The sequence below is a fragment of the Mesoplodon densirostris genome, chromosome 16, assembly GCF_025265405.1.
Source record: "Mesoplodon densirostris isolate mMesDen1 chromosome 16, mMesDen1 primary haplotype, whole genome shotgun sequence".
Lineage (NCBI taxonomy): Eukaryota > Metazoa > Chordata > Mammalia > Artiodactyla > Ziphiidae > Mesoplodon > Mesoplodon densirostris.
Window position 1 is genome coordinate 19,392,656 of NC_082676.1, and position 24,509 is coordinate 19,417,164.

The 24,509-nt window shown below is 43.8% G+C and overlaps 1 protein-coding gene across 1 annotated transcript in view; it reads right to left on the reverse strand.

Annotated features, from left to right (window-relative positions):
* Positions 1–17,032, reverse strand: part of TOP1 (DNA topoisomerase I) — an 84,481-nt gene extending 67,449 nt beyond the window's left edge. Inside the window, exons 1-2 of the mRNA XM_060078657.1 lie at positions 16,634–17,032; positions 16,279–16,303 (exon numbers count right to left, since the gene is read on the reverse strand). Coding sequence (XP_059934640.1) covers positions 16,279–16,303; positions 16,634–16,666 — 58 coding nt within the window. The 5' untranslated portion in view covers positions 16,667–17,032. The remainder of the gene's footprint in view (positions 1–16,278; positions 16,304–16,633) is intronic.
* Positions 17,033–24,509: the final 7,477 nt, after the last annotated feature.

Here is a 24,509-nt window from a genome sequence, read left to right on the forward strand (position 1 = left end):
TCACATTTAAGAACTCAAGCTGTGGCATCAGACAGGCTTCGATTAGCCTCCCAGCTGTGAGGCTTACTACTAACTATATAGCCTTGAGCCTCAGTTTCTTCAAAAGTAAAGTGGAGATAATAAATGTTCAAAATTCAGCTACTTATTTTATCCCAATTCCATTTTGTCTTCCCACCCCCCCCAAAAAGACAGATCATAATTTGAAGCTAAAGCTGAAGGAAACTGAATCTGTTCCTGGTCTTTAAGCAATTTACTCAAGTTATTTTCTAAGACCTCATACGTTCACTATACTCCAGTGGTCAAGGCTATAAAAGCCCACTTTGTTCCACCAGACTAAGATTGTCTGGCTAATGGTGGACTAGATTACTTATGAGTAAGTCAACACTCACTCACTGTGTTCACTGTGAGCATGCAAATGACAGGAAGATCCCAAATGGGGTCGAGAAGTTGAGTTCTGATCTGCTTTTACTATATAAGCAGAACCTTGGGTGAGTTAAAATCTTGGGTGTTATTTGCTTGCCTGGACAATCTTAGATTCTCTACCACTTATAGTCAGGCATTTACTTATTACTGACTACAATGGAACAAATATGAATTAACTTCTTGTTATAGCAACATACTAAAAACTTGCAATTTCAAATTAAGTTGTGAGCTAAAACCAACCATTTTAAAGGACAGTGATCCATAAAGGTATTATATGTAAACATAAGTTAATCTCTTTTTGTCAACTACAAAACAGACATGACCTATCTCACAGGGTTGCTGAGATAAAATGAAAATTTATTCAATCCACAGGTACCTTAAATGTTCACCTTTGTGTAGCACTAAAAGGGTCAAGTAACATGGAAAACTGTCTGAGCTTTCCAATCGCTTTGGTAAACTCAGCTTTACTTACCAGTCATGAATCCTCTTAGCAGGTCACCCAGGATAAGGCAATGTAGACATACAGAAGGAAGTTCGTTATTCAAACTCATAACACAAATTCATACCTGTTTTGGATTTTGAAGTTCCAAGAGCCCCAACCTCCCATATTCCAAGTAAAATCTAAACCCAAATCTCTTTTCTCTTATCTAAATTTTACCTAGAGCTGTGCTGTCCAATATGAAGCCACTAGCCACATGTAGCTACTTTAAATTAAAAAAAAATAAAACTTGAAAATTAAGTTCTTTGGCCACACTAGCCACATTTCAAAGGCTCAACAGTCTCATATGGCCAGCAGCTACCATGTGGAATAGCACAGATCAAGAACAATTTCCATCATGACAGAAAATTCCACTGGACAGTGCTGACAAAACCACGATTGAGACTTCCTGTGTCCTGATGCCTTGCCTAGCACTCTCCACTCCACCAGCGACTCCTCTGCTGGAGCCCAGTCAGGGGCCTTTTCCCTACACAGCAAGACACTATGCTGTGTAGTTCCTTAAGGTCAGCCAAAGTTTGCCATCTCAAAAGCAGGCCACTTCTGCAGAGTTCCAGGGGAATCAGAGACTCAATGAGTGCTGCCCAGAGAACATTTCAACTAAGGTATTAGTCCAATCAGATAGAGCAATTATTTTAAGCTTCAGGAGTATGGCAAGGAAGTCCCATTTTACTAACTCATCTTTGTTCTCTAAATGCAAGACAAAGTTGGAATTTTTTACTTTTGCCTCTGAAAGTAATTAACCAGTACAAGATCCTTAGGAGGGTTATTTGCATTTTACATACTCTTCTGTAGTGAGTAATGTTTTCACAAGGACATCCGCGTACTGAAAATGCTTCTCCTTTCCTAGGAGGCAGAACTTAAAAGAGAAAAAGGACGTGTCTAACCTGAAAATGTACCTTCTCAGGCCAGCTCAATCAGGACAGGCTCATTCCTGCAGGCTTGCCTTCCTTTGCTTCTATTAAGTGGGCCCTCAATGCCTGGGAAGTAGTGAGAGTGACTACAAACCTCCTGACTATGCTGCATAGGAACCCACCAGCTCAGCCTAAGCTGCCCATTTCCAACGGGCATGGGCCTCAAATGGCCCCAAGTCCACACCTTGTCTGGCCATAAAGGTATCAAGTGTGTTGATGCATTGCTTCATGCATCCTATTACTAATTCAGCCAACGGGCCTTTTTTGTCTAGAATATCACTACTGACTGTGCTTGAAATGCACAGGTCATTCTCTGGGTAACTAGCTACAGAAAGTGTAAGCCTGAATATATACATGCTCTTTAGAAGCTTTTCTGGTGCTAATCATGTAATTGGCTCCTTTTTTTTTGCTCCCATTTTGAATTACTCCGAATTCCTAACTATAAGGAAGTATAAGTATCAAACAAGTATTGAGGCCCAGACATGGGCCTTGTGAAAAAAACAAGGAACATTGTTTAAGAGGTTGAATTACTACAAAACTAGTTATAGGCTTCATGTGAATCAGAGTCATAATCTGCTCAAGGTCACTCAACTACCGAGAGTTGAACCCAAGTTTATCTAACTCCAAAGCCTATGTTTCACTGGTGAGCACGTGGACTTCATCAACTGTCTTTCATTCCTCCTAAAAATGTGAGAGGCACAATAGGAGAAGGTGAACTTCAAATCTTACTCTATTCCACTGGTTCTGAAACCTCAATGTGTATCAATCACCTGGCTGACTTGGTAAAATCTAGACGGTGAGCCCCCACTCCCAGAGCTTGAGCCAGTAGGTTTGCATGAGGGCCAAGAATTTGCATTTCCCCCAACAAGTTCTCAGGCCATGCTGATGCTGCTGATCAAGAAACCACACTTTAAGAACCACTGCTCTATTAAAGTCCTCCCATTTCAATCAGTGCCATCAGTAACTAAAGACCCCTAGTTTAACCTAAAGATAGTGCCCTCCACAGGTTAGATCCACAGCATTCCACTAAACTACTCTCCACTTCACGTCCTCAAGCCCTGCCTTCAACATCCTAGGAACACTAGCATGAAAACTGCCTCTCACTCTTCGTGCTCCGCTTAGTCAACCAATCTTAAAAGATGACATCAGGATCAAATAATGGCTAGTTAAACATGGAAGTAGGAGAAAAGATTAGGATTCTGATGAGACACATAGTTAAACAGCTGCAAAGGCAGTTAACTATCTCTGCTATTTATCTAAATGCTCGTTGAAAGGTAGAGTGGGATAAGTAATAAGCATTTATAAACATATGGAAAACACCGTTCTGGTGCCTTTTTAAAAATTCTGTAAATTTAATAACTAAACCAATGGAGTACCTTAATCAAATAAAACAAAACAGATCTTAGCCAAATAAAATAGTTCAGATAGATCAGTTTCTCCAAAGGTGACTTATGGGTCACCTGTATTAGAATCATTTTGAATTGTTAAAGATATATTTAAAATGCAGATTTCTTAATAGCTCCACAACAGAATCAACTTCAAGGCATAGGACTAGGAATATGTATTTTTACCAAGCACTCCCAGGTAATTCTTATGCAAATTAGCTTAAGAACTGAAAACTTAGTGTAAAACTCTCAATGTTCCTAACTTGATTTTCAACCAGTTGGTGAGCTAGGAGAGAGGGAGGATCCCATTTCACAACTAAACATTTGTTAAAAGCATCTGTATTGACCATATAAGATGAGATAGTGCTCTTGCCCACTTCCTAGTAAGTAATAAGCCAACCACATAAATTTCTAAAGCCTAGAATGAAAAATTGGAAGAGGACAACAAAGGCTCAGTGAAAGCCAGAGAAAAGTGGCTACTTCTGGCTTGGGGTTAAGTGTTGATTGCAGACAGATTTCACTGGAAAGGAAACTGAGTATCTAAGACTATGCCTTCAATATTGAAACAGGCTCTGAGATGTTTCTAACTCTCAAGGAGTTTACAATACTTAATGCCTTCCTAAAAATAGATAGGAAAATGGAGATGATATACTTTATCTAAACTGTACCAAATTCTAAACACTAAGGAGGCATTCCAGGGTAAAAAGGAATATTTTAACAGAACAAAACATGATCATAGACTTCTGGGAGAAGAACACACACTGAACTTTATTTCTGGGAAACAGGGTTGCTGCAGAAGGCCTTTAAAAAAAAAATCAAGTTTTCAGTAAATGTACTGAGCAAAATTATCTTCACTTTTGTACAACAGCACCTACTGGCATGCATATTTACACGTGTGCAATCAGGATGAATTCTGTTTGATAGTCCGCTCGTCTTATTTATGCAAACGCTTTCACTGTTTTCAGTCACTTATAGACATATTTCATCATATTGTACTATAACTTTAAACTCTTCCCCTAAAAATTTGAGCTTAACACAAACACTACCTGACATCTAAATTCTAGAAGTTAGCTCCAGTCCTAAATAAGTTCTATAACATTTTCAGGACTATTGAGGGAAAATTTTTAGCTTGTTTGCCCAACTAGAATCTGTTTCCCCAAAGAGAAAACAAGTACATTTCTGCTCATAGACCACTTTCCTGACATTCTGAGATTAGGAGGGTGCTAACATCTGTAAAAAGATTATAAACGTCTGTGGAAGTGCGATTTTTATATTACACTGCTCTCAAGGGAGGAAGAAGGTGATTTGATTTTTAAGTGGAAAGAGTAATTAATTATGGTCAAACCACCATCAGCTGAATCTCCACTGAGCCCACCTCGTCTGTCGTGGACTTCTGTATGCTAAGGGAGCTAACTGGGAGACTTTTCAGAGCTGGGCTGTGTGGCCTTGGAGAGCTTTCAGTTTGGAAGTCAAGTGTAACAAGCCAGCAGTTACAAAGACTAGCCAATTTATATTCCTCCTCCCCATTTTTGTTCTTTCCTGGTTAACTAGAACTGTGAAAATTTCGATGTTAAATAGCAAGAACTACTCTCATTGCATCTACTCCTGCGAAAACACACTGATTGTAAGAATAAGGCAGAGTAAAGCTAACGTTTAGTCTCAATCAGTTTTCTAGTGTTCAAATCACTATACTTAACACTACTATGTACTCTGAACCTTCCTCTGAGGAGTTTAACAGCTTTCATGTATTGCCCGTATCAAGACACTTCATGGATTAGGAAGGAGTAACAATAAGTAATATATTTGAAATGTTTCATAAAATTAGTTTCCCAGGACTTTAAGTCCTGAGTCTAACCTCTAAGATTTCAGTTCTTCAAATTTAATAAGATGGTGATTTCACAGCTTTTATTTTAGGCAGTGCATTCAAGGATTTAAACTATTTCAAGCAAATACTTGATTAGCTACTGTCATATGAATCTCTTGCACAGAATGTGAACGTTTCTCGTCACCCTGACAAATGTACCTGTTTGGGGAAACCTGAAAACTAATTTCCTAAAATTCATGCAAAACAGGTATCTGATACAAAAAGATAATGGAAAATACACAGAACTTAAAACTAAACTTTTATTCTGCTATTCCAGGTGGAAAAGTTTTAATGAGCTTATAGGTATCCTAAATTTTTTTTTTCTAGAACAGTTATGAGTTTGGACATCTTTGGAAATCTAAGGTCCTAGGTTTTCCAATTCTTTCCAAGGAGAGAAAAAAAATCTCCTAGGATTGGAAATAAATGGAGACATCACTCTTTTTCACTGATAGTGAAGCATTAGCTGCCAGAAAGTACCTTCCGTTCCCACTTAACCTGGTACGACAGGAGCCTTTGCACTGATGAAAACACATGGAATCTCAACAGAGGAAGTAAAAATACAGACCTGCAACTTACTAACCTCAAAGTGTTCCTTCTGAGAGCCCTATGGGTTTGTATTGTTCATCTGTATCTAGTCACTACAGGTATTTACTTTGTGAATGTTTAAATAAATGAACATGGCAACTTAAAGTTTCCATTTGCAATTAAACATGAATGTTTTAGCTTCCTAAGTAGATCTCTTAAATACTGCACCATCCCCAGGGCAAAGCGGTATGAGAAACAAAGTGGTTTGTACACAGACACAAAGTAAAGGCGAGTCAGCACCCTCCTGAGCCCGCCCATCTCAGATTCACAGCAACAGTATCATGTTCAAAGCTCCCTAGTGACCCTCCTCCCCTGGAGTAAAATCTCACAATACCCAAATTTAAAGAAATTGAAGACGTTCCCTTTGTACAGAAGACTAATGAAGCAATCTCTGAAAAGGTGCTTGGGTGATTTTTTTTTTTTTTTTTTTTTTTTTTTAATTTAAGGACTGGCAAGGAACTCAAAATTTTGTTCTAAGTTTTCACCTTTACTAAAGTAATCCTCGGGACTCCCCTAGTGTCGCAGTGGTTAAAAATCTGCCAGCCAAGGCAGGGGACACAGGTTTGAGCCCTGGTCCAGGAAGATCCCACATGCCACAGAGCAACTAAGCCCGTGTGCCACAGCTACTGAGCCTGCACTTTAAAGCCCGTGAGCCACAACTACTGAAGCCCATGAGCCTACATCCCGTGCTCCACAACAAGAAGCCACCGCCATGAGAAGCCCACGCACCGCAACAAAGAGTAGCCCCCACTCACTGCAACTAGAGAAAGCCCGTGCACAGCAACAAAGACCCAACTCAGCAAAAAATAAATGAATAAATAAATAAATTGAAAGAAAGAAAGAAAGAAAGTGATCCTCACATGCTATTTAATCCTCAGTATTAGACCTAGTTTAGATGCAAAGGACTAAGACTCAGAGATTAACTTGTCCAAAGACCTCGCCATTGAGCAGAAGCGCAAGAGCTCAAATTGAAATATCCTTTCCACTATATTATGGTTGCCTGATTTGGCGGTGGGTGGGGGGAGACACGTGGATCCCCTCCCCACCCAAGGCTATTCACATTCTTAATCAGAGAAAAATGATATGAGAAAGAGGTCCAAGCTCTGAAGACTTTTAAACCCAATCCTATTTCTGACACTCTAACATACGGAGGGCAATACAGCCATGCAGTATTAATATTCACTTTCTCACTGTTTTTTTTCCTAGGTACTTTAAGAACCATTTGTTCCTGAGATGTTTATCTTTTCAAGACTTCATCTCTGAGACTCTTTAAAATTAGACCCTGTGCTGTAATTTTGATCCTACAAAATTATTTTCTCTGGACTACCTTTAATTGAATATTAATTTTGAAGTCTGTTCCTGTTGTGATGCTACTCTGATAATCCTTTTGATCCATGGTATAAGATCCCTACTAAGATCCATTTGGCTAAATTTAATGTACATTAGTGAACATATCCCTAACTAACTTCGGTTTATCTTAAGTAGTACTTCCAAATTAAAAATTCAAGGCAATTCAATAATCAGCATTACCTAGACTTATGAGCCATTACTAAAATTTTTTTCCATGGAATCCCCCAAATGCCTATACTCATGCACAATTGTTAACATGGAGTTTGCTACTAAATTCTCATACCTAAGCTTTATTATCTAAGGCACTTATTCCCAAGAATTACTATTTCACAGCAAGTTGAGGTGGTCACATTAAGCAACCATCTGAATAAATGAAAAATAAAAGTAACTCTCAGGTGCTTTGAGTCTTCTCAGTTTAAAAATATTGAGGTGGGGACTTCCCTGGTGGCACAGTGGTTAAGAATCTGCCTGCCTGCCGATGCAGGGGACACGGGTTCGAGCCCTGGTCCGGGAAGATCCCCCCACATGCCACAGAGCAACTAAGCCGTGTGCCACAACTACTGAGCCTGTGCTCTAGAGCCTGCGAGCCACAACTACTGAGCCCATGTGCCACAACTACTGAAGCCCATGCGCCTAGAGCCCGTGCTCCATGACAAGAGAAGCCACCGCAGTGAGAAACCCGCGCACTGCAAGAGTTGCCCCCCACTCGCTGCAACTAGAGAAAGTCTGCGCGCAGCAACGAAGACCTGATGCAGGAAAAAAAAAATTTTATATATATATATATATATATATATATATATATATATATATATATATATATATATATTGGGTGGCAGGCAGTAAAAGAGTACCCTTTGAAGAACCATGATGATGGAAGACCTACTGAGTTCTGTGGTTTAAAAAAAAAAAAACCCACAAATAATGAACTAGGCATTTCACTGATTAAATGTACCTAAAAGATAAATCCCTGGTTATCCTTTTTTTTTAATTGAGGTATAAATGACGTATAAGCTCTGGGTGACTTTAATAGAAAACCCATAATTCTATTAAAAGGTTGAGAAATTACCCACATCAATACACTTCCTTCATTTCTAAGCCCACCTTTATTGCTGGAAGAAGTTCTTTCAGCAGTAACCACCTTGCCTTACACTTATTCTTAGAAAAGTAAGAACCAGGTATACATTTGGCTCCTACTTAGCCCAAACCTAGATATAGAAACACCATCTTTTATTTTACGGTGATTGCTTAATAGTCAGAAGAGAGCCACGTAGGCTATGCGGTTCAGTTAGGTAAAGACTCTATCTACTAACTCTAGTTATGTGTTACTCTTCACTGTGTAAATGTCAGTAAGATTTAAAATGTTAACAGAGAATACCAGTGAGGGAAGGAAAGAGCCACCAACTCACTACTTCAAACCTAACATGTAAGGTAAAGATCCATCTCAGAGCAGAAGCTGTCTGATCAAAGTTTAAATTTTAAAATGTAGGTAGAGAGACACCTTCATATACTCATTTAAATCTCAATAGCTTGTGAAGCACAGAAATATCATCCTTGTTTACAGATGAGAAAACAAGGTATACGTATGGTAACGCACATATATACAATCTAAAAAAACGGTACTGATGAACCTAGTGGCAGGGCAGGAATAAAGACGCAGAGAATGGACTTGAGGACACGGGTGGGGTGGGGTGGGGCGGTGGGGAAGCTGGGATGAAGTGAGAGAGCAGCACTGACATATATACACTACCAGATGTAAAATGGATGGCTAGTGGGAAGTTGCTGCATAGCACAGGGAGATCAGCTTGATGCTTTTTGACGATCCAGAGGGTTGTACAGCAGAAACTAACACAACACTGTACAGCAATTATACTCCAATAAAGATAAAAAAAAAAAAAAGAAAAAGAAAACAAGGTATAGCGGCCAGGGCAAGTTTCATAGTAAGAACAGGGACTTAATCTAGATTGTTCTGATTTCTACTCCAACTTTCTATTTTACCACAGCTGCTCAAGAGCATTGTATCTCCCCAGAGCCTCCCTCTTCATCACTTATTCCCCTACTTCAATAGCAATCTGGTTCCAGCCTTAATACCATAGCATCTCTTGAAGATATAAGGGGTCTAAGGCTATCTCTAAGAGCATATAATTAAGGGCAGCCTGTGACATCTTTTTTTTTTTTTGGCTGCGCTGAACGGCATATGGGATCTTAGTTCCCCAACCAGGGATGGAAATCACACCCCCTGCAGTGGAAGCAGGGAGTCTTAACCACTGGACTACCAGGCACGTCCCGGCTGTGACATCGTATTAGAAGCTTACCAATTACCACCTGACTGGGGTTTCTGGAATCTGGACTAAGGCAGTATGCTACCAAAAAGGGGAGATGAGAGGGACTTCCCTGGTGGCGCAATGGTTAAGAATCTGCCTGCCAATGCAGGGGACACAGGTTCAAGCCCAGGTCCAGGAAGTTCCCATATGCCGTGGAGCTACTGAGCCCACGTGCCACAACTACTGAGCCTGAGCTCTAGAGCCCGTGACCACAACTACTGAGCCCATGTGCCACAACTACTGAAGCCCGCAGGCCTAGAGCCCATGCTCCGCAACAAGAGAAGCCACTGCAATGAGAAGCCCACGCACCGCAACGAACAGTAGCCCCCGCTGGCCGCAACTAGAGAAAGCCCGCGTGCAACAATGAAGACCCAATGCAGCCAAAAATAAATAAATTAATTAAATATTTTTTAAAAAGGATATTTAAAAAAAGGGGGGGAGATGAGAAGGTTTTCCCACAAATCTGTACTATTCCCATTAAATTCAGATTTATTTTTTTATTTTTAAAATTTTATTTATTTTTTTATACAGCAGGTTCTTATTAGTTATCCATTTTATACATATTAGTGTATATATGTCAATCCCAATCTCCCAATTAGATTTAATGAATACAAAAACATATTGTCTACCAAACTCCCAAAATTAGTTCCCTTCCTCCCACTTCCCCTTCTGCTGCCAAGCAAGAGCTCAGACAGCTGACTACAAAGAAATAAAGGGGCTACCTTATAGGAGCTGGGTAAAGCAAGGGGGTCTTAGCCAATGAGATTCCCTAATCCACTGATCTTGAAATCTGCTAGATCAGTCTTCTGCCCAACTCGTATTTTGCCTACAAAACTTTATAAATCTAGGCATTCGTATCTGGGAGCAAGATTAAAATCTGGACTTTTACTAAGGGGCAATGAGTACACTTCTAGTGTATTCTGGTGTAGGAATAACCTTCAACTTACAACTTTTTTTTTTGGTAAACTCCAAATAGCTAAGGATATCTCCTCCAAGAAGGTTCCTGCCCTCTATCTTTCCTAGGCTGTGCTGAGAAAAATACAAAGAATATTGGACCAAGGGTTGGTGGATGTGTTTTTGTTCTTAAAATACAGGAAAATGTCATAATACCCAGGGATCTATTAAACTTGTTCTCAGCAACGTCAACAACAAAGACAAGCGAATTAAAGTGCTCAATTATGCTGACTGCTTTAACACCTTTTGTTGAAGCTTATCTAGGTGTGTCTCAGGAATGCTAATGAACGGAGTTCTTCAGTTCCTTAAATCCACAGAAACAAAGTTAACTTCAAAGGCTCAGAGAGGAATTAACAGAGACTGGCAGAGATGCACGCATCTCTACCCAATCTAATGGGGAGGGCAAAAGGGAGATGTAAATAAAAATATTTACTATACATTTCAGAAAAATTCTCAAGAACAGTACAGAAAGGTAAAGCTGGCAGGGAGATAACTGAGTGGATCTAAAAATATAAGGCAACAAATTAAAAACGAGTACCAACCAAAAAGAAATTTAAAACTTAAGTTGCCAATATCCCTTGCCGTTTCTTTCTTAACTAAACCTTAGAGACATAAATGACAGATAAAGACACAATACAAACTTTGACAATGGGTGGTCTAGCTTGATGATATTACAATCTGTATACCCTAGACATATACTTGAGTCACTTCTCTCCCAGTCTGAAAAATATTTAGAATCTTTCTTGAATATACAGAATAAATATCATTTTAAACAATATCTACTGCTGCTAAAATCATTTAGCAAACTATTAGTCATTTCCTACAACACTACCCCAAATACCATTAATATCTAACATATTCCACTCTAAGTTTCTTCCCACCTAATAAAGCCAAGGCTACACCCACCATCACCACTCCCCCATCTTTATCCCCCTGTGCGTACCCAGGCCCTATGCTATCAACACGGAGCATACTACATACTGCCCACACCTAGATAGGCAGGTGGTGGGGGAAGGGCAAAGGTTGGCAAATGCTACTTCTTTGATACCGATGGCCTCTATTTTACATTTCCTACTTTAGCTACTGGCTTGAAGCCATGGGGATAGAAAGCTGCTTCACAAACTTCAGATTTACAAGGCATGGAAACAGAAAAGACTTGTTCCAACTATTACTACTAAAAGTTTAAACACAATCTAAAAGCCTCCTTTAAACACGGTATCTCATTTACTTCTAAAGGGCCAGTTGGGAACTTCTCCCATCCCAAACTTTTTACCTCAAGAAGCCAAATTCTCAACTGCTTGCCCAAATGCCCTCATTTCGCAAAGTTAATGAATTCAAAAATAATTAAGGGGCAGTCAGATAATCTTAACCACAGGATACAGAAAAGTTAGTGAACTGACTCTCTTCCGTCTCCAAACGCAATGAATGGACCATATTTTACCTTTCTTCCAAGACAGTTTTTTAACTCAGGATCCCACATCAAATACTCATTTCAAGCATTTCCATAGCCTCATTCAAAAGTAAATAATTACATTGGAATCCATTTTTCCCAGTGAACCAAGAACTTTATTGGAGTTCAACATAGTTTCATATGGAAAACACGCAATCCCTCACAAAACACTTCTGGAGAAATAACTTCGGGTTTGAAGAAAATCAGTATTCTGCACTGTAAGTATGGCAAAAGCTGTTAAAGACCAATAACATACGTATGCACTCATACCCAACTACTAGGAAATAACATGAACAACTGAAGTATGTCTGAAAGTTCCTAAAATGAAATACACCCAGAAAGCACAACAGAATCGCGTCTGATACCATTGGCAGCAACAGGTAACTGTTACTGTGATTAACATACAACACATATTCACAAGCTCAGAAGTCAGCCATGTTTTCTGCATGCCCTCACACACGCCAAAAACAAACAAAACCCCCCCAACAGCCTAATTTTAGAATATAAGCTTTGAGACATGTTAAGAATCCCTGGCACTTGTATACATGGATACTGACTCACCTAGAACTAATGAATCTCTCTTCAAATTCTCACAATTCCCCATTATTATGCTGATGTTAAAGGAAAAAAGCCAGACTCAATTCTTTTTTTGCTACTATTGGTTAAAATGAGATTTTGGAACGGACCCTGACTTCCTATTTTCCATTTTACTTTATCTACTTACCAAAGACAAGTATGAGTTAATTATAGCAAGCAATATTATCCAGTTTTCACTTTTTAAACCATGAGGTATTTCTGATTTAGTAACTACTTGATTTTCTTGTTTTACCGGTAACGTCGGAATCTAAAATTTGTTTGTGAGTTCTGACATGCTAGTAATCTAAAAAGCACATGTTGACAAGCAACTCCGTTTCACCTACAGCAGCTCACTAATTCTGAAAAGGTGCCCCCAAGAAATCTGGCTGCAGTGGAAGGAAGGACAACACTGGAGCCCAGAGCTTAAGTGTCTCTGGATGGAGTAGGAAGACATGCCAGATTTCATGTGAAGGTGCCATCAGTTTGGTTTTAAAAATGTGATGGGAATTTTCAGACAGCCACATCATTAGCTTTCCCACCTGCCACCCCAACCAGTGCCCAACAGCACAGAAGTATAACTATCTGTTAGCATCAGAAACAATTGATATTTAATTCCATCATCCAGTTTGAATCCACTAAGCTACTAGAATCAACACAAGATAATGCCAAACAATGAGCCCATGTAACATTTCTGAGAATAATCGCTGATGAAACCAAGCATTATACTTTACTCATGCCAGGGAGGAAAGAACCCTACTACTCCAGAGGAGATGGGCAAGAACATCAAGCTCTTGAAACGGCAATAGGACCACTGAGCCCCAACCTGATAGTTACCATTATCAACACTACAGGTAATTCAGTAGTCTGCACAGTACTGTGCTAATGACTCAGCCCCACTTCAATGAGTGCTACCAACACCTAGAAAAAGAAGCCTTTTCTCTTAGGTATAAGAGATTATGGTTTCTGCTCCTGAAACTCCCAGCAATACTTTAAATATAAATACATTTCACAAATAACAGATTTTTCCCAGCAGTTGAGTATGATCCGGAATGTTCTAAATTCTATACGAACAGTAACAGTTTTAACTATTGTAAAGAATGAACTCCAAAGGCAAAAAATCTTTTAGCTCTTAGGGGACGAGGGCAGGCAAATGAGGGAGTTTTGTTTTAACGTTATTGGCACAGTTCATCTGTAAGACGGGTTAGGTCCACTTAAAATCATGCTTAAGCAAACTCTTAATACAAAGATCAATAATAACTTGTCTGATCATAATTAAAAATTGATCTTTATCTTTTAAAAACTCTTTCATATTACATAAATCAATCACTAGTTACTAATGTATTACTTAACAGAGCAAGCAAACAGCTACTAATACTACATCTTTCTTCTAGACAATATTTACAAAGATAATACTCCACTGTCAGACCCTCAGTGTGGTGGGGAAGCAGTTAAAGTGCTTTTTCTCTTGAAGGAGCAGGTTTAGATAAAAAGCAAACAACAAACTATCAAATCTTTCCCTCTTGCCTTTTTCAGCTCTGTAAGAAAGTAGAGATGAGGCAGCTTTTAATTTCTTCATACTAGAATCATATATAGCATAGTAGCTAAGCTTGTGAGCTTTGTAGTGCCAACTCACTGCCCTTGGGAAAACTAGTAAATATACCTAAGGCTCAGTTTCCTTATCTATGGAAATGGAGATAATAGTACCCAACTCATAAGGGTTCTTCCAAGGATTAAATTAAACTAGATGATCCAATGGAAAGAACTGAGATTCATGCCTGATAGACAGTAAACATTCAATAAGTACCAGCAATTATTGCTATTACAAGTGAAAAAACACATTCTAAAGGTCAATAAAGCCGGTTTACTTCAGCCTCTACAAAAATGGCACTAAAGAGCAATAACCTACCCAGCCTACAATCAGTCACATATTCAACAGTTCCTTTATATAACCTAGGCGAGAACCATGGAGGTTAACTTTCTGAGGAGAAAGGACTACACTTTGTTTCATTACTAGATACATTACTTGCTCAGCCCAGTCTCAGAGTCAAAAGAACACTTATTCTGTATTAAGATCCTACCTTCCTCCAAGAGAGGTCAAAAGGACTTCTTACATCCTCACCTGCCACATCCTTTCTGTGCTCCCACATCCCAAAGAAACATATCTACCCTCTGCGGTTTTCTGAACAGCAGGGGCCTCATTTCCCGCTTTTAAAACCCTGATAGGTTGACTAAACATAGTTAAGAAATACTCCAACTCCTGACACTCAGCACCTAGTCTTGACAACCAAGCCCAGAAGCTACCTCCTGAGAAATTTCCCCACCCCCAGACAAAATTAAATCCCCTAGTCACCCAAAGCATTTTGGGTATAGAGTTGTCCCAGCACCTACCTTGTAATTAACTAATTATGTCTCCCCCAGATAGACTGGATTGAAGGCAAGAGCAGCACTTCGTGGCCAAAGGTTCAGCTCTAGCACTAAGCACAGTGCCTGGCATATATTAGGTGCTCAAGAAATGCTACACTTTAACCAGATTCTCTCCTCACAGAGTACCATCTCTTGCTGGATGCCCTACTTCAAAATCTGAACATAAGGCTGCTCGCAGTAGAGCAGGCTAACACGATGGACTGCTGATTACAACATCAGAAAACCTAGTCATCAGCTTCTCCCATTGGCTAGGTTCCCAGAACCCAAACCCAACTAAGCAGGATTATGTACCATCAGAATCAGTGGGAATTCCCAGCACACTACAGAGGGTACCTTCTCCTTCAACAGGATTGTTGAAAACTCGAAGGGTGAGCTTTCTATTGGGGCAATCTTCACTCGGTAACTGAAGTGGAAATACTCAAAGAATAAATGCCTTGATTTGGCTGAAAAGGGTACAAAACATAAAGATCAGGCAAAAGCAAGTTAGCTCTCGATTCCTGAAAAACAGAGGCTTCTGAAAAAGAATGAACAGGAAGCAGGGGTGGGTGCTGGTCATCTTTGTTTCAATAAATAAAATCTTTTTTTCTACCCCACAGCCCATGAGAAAAGCCTAATACACCAGGCCAGATGAGATGCTCAGTAACCTTTCCTCCTGACAACTAAACTGCATTTCTAAAAAAAAACCAGTGCCTTAGGCACCTCAGCCCCACTGAAGTTCTACTCTGTAATACTTTAATTAAAAAAAAAAAAATCAACATGCCTGAGCCCAACATTTACAATGGATGGCCAACAGAGAACTTGCAAACTTTCTGAAGGCAGGTACCACTACCTTTGCAAAGAACACAACTTGGGGAAAGCAATCTCAAAATATAAAGAACTCCACAAAGGAGGGCTTTAGCTTTAGCGCCCTACTTCCTACCATAAACATCTTACCAGGGAAGGGGAGGAAAAAAAAAAAAAATCAACAGTTTCCGAAGGGTATCTTTCATTCTGGAAGCAGAAAAGGAAACAAACAAGAAGCAGTAAGAGGGAATAACACCCCAAATAAAGTTCTCTTTGGGAAAAAACAGTAACAATTCAGGCTCCCAACCTTCCCCTTGGTGATGTCTGTGATTTACGTGGCTTTGCTCGGCAGAAAGCTTTTTCTGGGCAGCTCAAGGAAGGAGCCGAGGGAGGGAGAGAAAGAGACATAGGCACAGAAAGGAGAGGAGAGAGAAAAAGAAAATGGCGCAGAGACTAAGTCCCGACTGTCGACAAGGCGACTTTCCCGGGAGGAATCCGGGCCCGGAAAGGCTGCCAGAGGCCCGGCGGCGGGCGACGCGGGGTCTCCGTTGCCCCCTCTTGGGAGGGCCGCGATCTGGGGGCGCTGGGATCCCCGGAAAGGGGGTCCAGAGGCGGCCCGATGGGAACAATGGGGCCGGTGAGCGAGGAGCCGGGACTTAGTCTCTGGGACGCCATGTCTGTCCTCTGCCCGGCTCGGGCCGGGCGCGGGGCCGGCGGCCGGGGGGACCGGGGTCGGGGAGGGGGCTCACTCACCATTCAATCGGAAATCCGCCTCGATCTGGGGAAAGAAAAGGAGGGACTATGAAACAACAGGCACATTCACCCCGCGGGCGGCGGGCGAGCGCGCGCTGCCTGGGGCCGGGCCCACCCTGCGCCCCCCGGGATGAGGGCGCCTCGGGAACGGCCTGAAGGGTCAGCCAACCCCCCTAAACTGTAACTTGGCGCCTTCCGCCCGGGGCCCGGGGAGCCGATCTCCTCCGGCCGGCCACCCCTGGCGGGGGGCTCCGGCCTGTCAAAGCGGCGGCCGGGCCGAGGCCGGGGCCTGCGCCGGGGGTCGTGGAGGGTCGGAGCGGGGCCGTGGGCCCGGGCGGGCCGGGCAGGGCAGTACCTGGGAATCGTTGTGGAGATGGTCCCCACTCATGTCGGCCGGAGCGGCGAGCGCGGCGGAAGGCGAAGGGCGCCGAGGAGTCGCAGACGTCCGCGGCCGGCCTGTTCGGGCGGACTGGGGCTCCCGGAGACGCGGGTAAAGGGCGGCGGGGCGGGTCTGAGACTCCCGGAACGGCTGAGGCGGCGAGCGCGGCGGGCGGCGAGGGGCGCCGAGGAGACGCAGACGGTCGTGGCCGGCCTGTTCGGGCGGACGGGGGCTCCGTGAGGCTCCCGGAGACGCGTGTAAACGGCGGCGGGGAGGGCCTGAGACTCCCGGAACGGCTGAGGCGGCGACAGCGGCGGCGAGGCTGACTGCTGCCGGGCTGGCGGCGACAGCAGACCCCAGCAGTTGTGTAACAGCCTAAGTTCGCATTTCGGCTCACTGCGCCTGCGCGGCCGCTTTTAAATGCGACGTCCCTGACGTCAGAGACTCCGGAAGGAGGCCGAGGGTTGCGGGACCCGCCCCCTCGCGCTTCCAAAGGTGGACCCGGCTTTGCATCGCAAGCCCCGCCCCTAGCCCTCGCGCGCCAATGTGATTTGCATAAGGAGCTGACTCCGCCCACGGCCGCCCACCCTGTGAAATCTTCTCTTCCTCTCCCAGTGCCTTTTCTCTGATCCCAGATCCCTCCCCTAGGCAGTGCGCAGGCGCAGCCCGGACACCGCCTCCGGACTGGGGCCGGCAGCTCGGCCACGTGGTGGGCCTTTAAAGGCCGCCGCGGGACAGCGGCAGGGCTCGGTCCGAGATCTCCAGGGAGCTGCAAATACCTTGGCAGCAGGGGCCCCGAGCTCTCACCAGCTATTCTTCTCTCGCTAACCGGACCCCGACGCTGTTTGGCGGGAGGAGCTTTCACCCCAGCCTTTGTCCAGACCTTCCAAATTATGGATGATTTCACGCCCACTTCTTAAAATTTATTTTAATTTTTCAACCCGCCAAAGGTCTGGTTTAGCTCCAGTTTTCAGCCGGGTACATGTAGCCCTGGGTTACAAGAGGCCTGATTTCATTCGTTCATTCTTCAAACATCCCTGAGCCAGGAATTGTGCTAAGGAGAGGAGTTGGGTAGGGACCAAAGGGAATCAGATCGCGGGGTAAACACGACCTGGTTCTGTACCCGGCTGGGTCCATAACGCGCTATGGGGTGTAGGGGGGAGGAATTGGAGAAAGAACTGCCGTTTATGGAGCATCTACTGTGTACTCCGCTCTGAATTCACACAATAGCTCCGTGAGGTCGCCTATTTTACTAAAGTTAAACTGTGTCAGAGATACGTAACCTACTAACCTACCTGACATCTTCATTTGGATACCTCACAAGCTTCTCCAAGGCTGAACTCGCCATCTTCCTCCGCCACCCAGCTAGAAAAGCTCCACCCTGGACATCTTCCTCTCCGTTTCTCAAAAGTCCAGCTGATTGCATCTCTTCAATCCTCTTTCCCCCGCCCACACACCTGTGAAGTCTGCATTATCTCCTGCTTGAATTCTTACAATACATTCCTAACAGGGATCCCTACTTCCTTTCTGGCTCTCTCACAAGCTGCTCTGCAACAGTAGACAAAGTGCTCTTTCAACACCAGATCTAACCATTATCCCCTTTCCGCAAACTTCCCCTCATCTTAGTACGAAGTTCAAAATTCTTAAAGTAGCTGCCAAGATCCTGAATAACCTGCTTAATTCAAGTGTGACCTTTGTGAATTTTTTTCCATATGTATTACCACTTTTACTATTATTACTTAATATTTTAATTGATCCCCCTTCTTTCTTTAGCTTCATCCTAAGCAATAATAGCTATGAAATAATAATGTCTATGAAATCATTTACAAATAAAATACAAAAAGTGTTCATCCATGGGCCACTGAAATCACCTCTACCACATCTAGTGGTAAACACTTTAATTCTTAATTCATTAAGAAAAATTAATTCTTGTGAATGCTTCAAAGCTCAATCTTAGTACCATTTTCTCCCTTCCACACTCCCTGACTCCTCCTTCCCCACCCAGATCAAGTGCCCCTCATAGTGTCCTCTTCCTTTGTAACACTTATCACAGTTATTCAATTATTAAGGGGGGTAACTAGTGACTTTATGTCTCTCTCCCCTACTGAATGCCAGGTCTATGAGGGCTAGGACCTTGTCTATCTTGCTTAGCACTTGATCCCCAGCGTCCAGCTGCAGATCCTACAAAAGAGATGTGCGATCAGTGAGGGAATGAAAGCTGGGTAATATAGTGGTTAGGACCACACATGCAGAAGTCAGACCAATCTAGTTTTGAATTCTACTCTGCTGTTTATTAGCTCTGTGACCTCAGGCAAATTGCTTTAATTCTCTGAGCCCCAGTTTCCACAACTGGATAATGGTGATAATGGTGCAATTTTAAGAGAATTTTGTTTTTTAAATTTGACTGAGAACACACAGCTAGTAAGTGCTGAGTTTTGGATTCAAACTCAGGTCTGCTTGACTCCAAAGTTATTCTCGTTCTCTGAAACAGGTTGCTAGAACTAGTTTCACCTTACTTTTGGTGTCTTTCATCATAGTCTTTCCATCTCAGAATCAGTCCCAGGCCACCAGGTGAAGCATATAACTCCTACCTGTTTGCTGCAGTAAGGCTAAAGTAAGCTGAGGACTGCCTTAAGGCATAACAGTGCTTCCTACCACTACCACAGCCACCCTCCCAAGCCAGGGAGAATCTGCATTCATTTTCAAGGAAGATCTGGTTAGGCATGAAAACAGAACACACACGCCAAAATGGCACCCCAAGCATGGTCCCCGTGTACAAACATGCAAGTATCTGGGCGTCTTGTCACAGGCTGAACTTCTCTGCCAGCATATGTGGCTGGCAGTGCTCTGATGTTGGCTGGCTTACCCAAGGCCACGTGACCCCTCTCTGATTGCTGATACTTCAATCTGGTATCCCCACGATATGGTCCACCTACCCTCAGTACTTGAGAAAATTATAGGTAACGCCTGTACAGACATTTTCATTTTAATCGTTATGTAAATATTTCCATGTGTATGAGAAAAAAAGTATAACCATCATATCAAATCCACGATTTTAAGGATATCACTGCTTAGGATGGGGCTTTTAAAAAGGTTGGTTGATTGATTTAAATAAAAATATCACGGAATGGCACAGAGGGAACATATAAGACAAACTCCGGGAAGGTCAGAGACATAAATGAGGCTTGGGAAACACTGCTTTAAATCAAGACCACTCACTCATGGACCATCCCAACCCCCATAAAAATCACTAGAAGAGGGGCTTCCCTGGTGGCGCCGTGGTTGAGAGTCCGCCTGCCGATGCAGGGGACACGGGTTCATGCCCCGGTCCGGGAGGATCCCACATGCCGCAGAGCGGCTGGACCCGTGAGCCATGGCCGCTGAGCCTGCGTGTCCGGAGCCTGTGCCCCGCAATGGGAGAGGCCACAGCAGTGAGAGGCCTGCGTACCGCAAAAAAAAAAAAAAACCACTAGAAGAGGACAGGCCTGTTTCCAATGTACACACTGTGAAAGGTGGATGATTTATCAATATTCCACTAAAAGAAGGACTTCATACACAAACACACATGTATGAAGGACTTCATACACAAACACACATGTATGCATTGTTATGATTTAAACAGGTCTTTTCCCGCAGGACTTCCCAGAGTTGTCCATATGCTGATACACATGGCGTGTAGCATCTCCAAAATGTATATAAGCCCAGAAACCCTTTTTTTTTTTTCCCAGACTACTTCTTAAGACTGGGCTCTTTGGAATGACCAGCCCTCAGGCCACCTGCTCTAGATGGTCACTCAAGATTCAGTCCATACTCGTTTGCTTCTGACTCTCCTGGGATTGTTATTACTTTAGCCCAACTCTTGGCTCCCAGAACTGAACACATATAGGGCTGTCTGAACAACTTCTGCTTTTCAGGGAACCTGTCCTTCTGCACAGTGTACACAAACACACAACTATGCTGTTGTCCCTCGGGCTACAGTTGTGTGACCCAAGCTGAGCTACTCAGATCAACTTCCTTGAGACTCTGGAGCTAGGAAGGAGAAAGTGGCTCGGTGTCTCTTCTTGCAGATGGATGTGTCATATGTAAATCAGGGAGCTGCCCTGCTGGTATTTTCTGCCAAAAGGGCCAGAAAAAGCTGGGAGGAAAGGAGGAGAGAAGGCTCTGATGGAGTTCAGGGCCCTGGTTCCTACTATCTCCTGAGGCCTTATTTCACCCCTGTTCTTGTACCTTTAAATAAATCCCCTTTTTTTTTTTTTTTTTTTTTTTTTTTTTCCTTTTTGCGGTATGCGGGCCTCTCACTGTTGTGGCCTCTCCCGTTGCGGAGCACAGGCTCCGGATGCGCAGGCCCAGCGGCCATGGCTCACGGGCCCAGCCGCTCCGCGGCATATGGGATCCTCCCAGATCGGGGCACGAACCCGTATCCCCTGCATCGGCAGGCGGACTCTCAACCACTGCGCCACCAGGGAGGCCCAATAAATCCCCATTTTTGCTTAACAGATCTCTGATGGGTCACTTAAGACCAAGAGCTCCAAGTTATACTAAGTCCTCAGCTACACTTGATTCCTGGGCACTCTCAAGGCCTCTGTTTTCTCTTTGGTCCTGGACCTGGGCCCCTCATGTTATGGCACCTGGATGCCCCCTGGCATTTTGAATTTGGATGCTTGCACAGTCTCGACTTTGGCAATTCTTGGGCAGCAGTGTCTTCTGGTAGATCTCCCTTCCTGTGGGTGCCTTGCCTAAGGACCGCTGCCCTTTTAAGACTTAGGTGATGCTTAGAAAAGAACCTGCTTGACGCCCCAGAAAGGAGACTCAGGCTGGCAATCCCAGTAACAATCAGAAACCCTGGAGTTGTGGAATGAGAGGACAGGCAATAAGCATGTAGGAGCCTGGCCCTGTGGGGTGTCCACCTTCACATTCCTTCTCTGTCTTCCTGCCAGAAGACCTCCTTTCTGTGATGAGGACATATATTCATTCAACCAGTATTCCTTGAGAAATGAGGGTGCGGGGGCTATGTGGTAGATAAGTACTATGCTAAGCCCTGGGGATACAGATATTAATAAGACCTAATCCTCATGTTGGAGAAGTTCCTAGTCTGATAACAAGACAAACATATTCCCCGACTGTTACCATAAGGTACAAAGAATAACATGGAAGCAGTGGTTACTGTGGGAATGCTGGGGTGGGAGAGGCACATCCAACTCACCAGTGGTGGCAGCGGGGGGCAATATTAGGAAAGGCTTCTGGTTGGATGCCATTCTCTCAAGATGAGGAGGGGCTGGTCTGTGGAAGAGAAGGGAAGGTACTGCAGGAAGAAGACCAAGCTGGGCCAAGGCAGGGAGTCATGGGCAGGAACAGCTTTGGTCAGGATGGAGCAGAGGGTGAAGATAAACCAGAGAAGAAGGTTGGGCACGTGGAGAGGCCTCCCCCAGTGACAGTGGAGCTACTGCAGGGTGAGCTGTGATGGGGTTTTGAGGAGGTGAGAGAACAACCATGGGCAGCAGGGTGGGGACAGTGTGGCAGAGCAGACACTGGAGGCAGGCAGATTAGCCAGGAGGCCCGTGAAGGCCATTGAAAGTGTTTCAGAAGCAGCATTAACTATGGGGGCTGGGGGTCATTCGGAATAACCGTGAAGATGCAGACCATGAAGGGGACAGCAGGATATTGACCTGTGTCCAGGGTACAGCCCAAGGAGAACTGTCCCTGAATCTCCCTCTCACAGGGTATACTGCTGGGACATCCTGCCGCTACTCAGGTCCAGCTGCCTCCACAGGGGGCTGGGAGAGGCAAAGAGGCAGAAACTGGGGCTCCAGGAAATCCTGGACAAGTCTGGGAGTGAGTGAAACCCCAAGCTGACTCAGCATGACCCTCCCAAGAAAATGGAACAGAGATGGCAGCCTCGCTCAATAACCGGCAGGTGACAGCTTCACCAAGATCAGGTTTTAAAGAGATCTACCTCCCCACGCCCCCAACAAGCCCTTCGAGTCCTCCATCCCATCCCTTCCACATCCAGCATCTTCTCTCCCTCCTGCATGGCAGCTTCTCCACTTGCTCCCTCCTCCCAATTTTCCCTCTTGACCTTGTTAAAAATAATCTCTCACATTAATTGATTACTTACCATGGGCTCTGCCCTGGACTAAGTGCTTCCCATACATTATCTCACTTAATCCTCACAATAACCTTTACCAAGCAGGTACTACTAGTTCCATCATTTTTACAGACCAGGAACCTGAGGCTTAGGAAGATGGAGTAAGTTTAACTTAGTCACACAGCTATGGATGGTGGGGCTATGATTTGAACCCAAGCAGTCTGACTATGGAGCCCAGTCTCTGAATCCCTGTACTGCCTTCCAAGGTCCTTAGGTCACTGTGTCCCTTGGCATGTTTGAAATATTTGGAAAGGATAGTCCATGCTTGCTGCCTTTTCTGCTTTATAATCCAACCCCTTAAACACTGTTGATCGGACTTCCATTCTAATCAGAGACTTCCTAGTTTGCAGATAGATTAGCCTTATTCTCCTCCACCTTCTTGCAGCACTCAGTGATGCTGGGCACATTCTTTGGGTCCTTCCCATTTGGCTCCAGTGACCATGAATTCTCTTGGTTTTCCTCCTATCTCCGCAAATGCCATATTTCTGCCTCCTCTTCTCGCATGACAATGGAAGCATTCCCAAACTTCTGTCCTCAACCTTCTTTTCTCTATCCACTCTCCTCCTGGAAGCTTTACCGACTCTATACTGACTCCCATAGATAGCTTCTCAAATGGGTATCTCTAGCCTTGACTTCTTTTTGGAGCTACAGAACTATCTGTAGCTGCCTACTGCATGTGTCCCCCTGATGGTCTCCAACAGTCCTCTGTTCCTGAGTTCAACTTTTCCCCTGGGTTTACCTTTCCCTTCTATGGTCCCTGCTTGGTGAATAGCTCTACCCATCTCCCTCCCAGTCATGCAGGCTCAAATCCTTGGAGCCTCTTGAATTGATCCTGTCCTCCCCATCCCATTAGTGGCAATTGTCTCTGTGGCGTCTGCCAAGACCTACTTCTGTAATTATCTGTCCCTCTTTCCCCCGGGTTCTCATGGCATGTGCCCCTTCCCTGGCTTTCCTACATCTCATACACACACACACACAAACACAAACACATAAATACACAACAACTGTGAGCCAGGTACCGTGCCTGGTGCTAAGGATTCAGTCACAAATCAGACAGACCAAGTCCTTGCTCTTAAGGAGCTCAGGCCTGGTAGGTGGGACAGACAAGAGAACAAGTCATTGCCACTTACTCCGATAAATGCTTTGGAGTGATGTGCAGTGTGTTTGCTATAGGAGCCCTTTAAGGTTGCTGTCATGCCAGAATTGAGGAGTCCAGGCAAAGGCTTCCTGGTGGAAATAACATTCAAACTTGAGGCCTGCCCTGAGGTGGGGACAGAAACTAGCCAGTGAAAGTTAGGGAAGATAGAGAACACAAGTGAGGGACATGATCACTAGAGGCCCAGGGAACAAATGGAATAAGGACTTGGAAATTGGGCAGAGCAGGGTTTGTTTGGAGAACTACTGGTAATTCAGTGTGGCTGAGGGGTAGACTGGGAGGAGGGGTAGTGAGAGATGAGGCTGAAGGGGTAAGCAAGGCCCAACTCATGCAGGGGGTTTTGTATTGGTTAAGAAGTTTGCAATTTATCCTGAGAGCAATGGGGAGCCACTGATGTGTTGTAAGCAACGGAGGAACATAATCATATGCATTTTAGTAAATGCTACCTACAGTATAGAAAATGGCTTTGAAATAGTCAAGACTGGAGACTTGTTAGGCCACAGTTAAGAAGGCTGATGTCAACATCTAGGCAAAAATGATGTTGATGATGG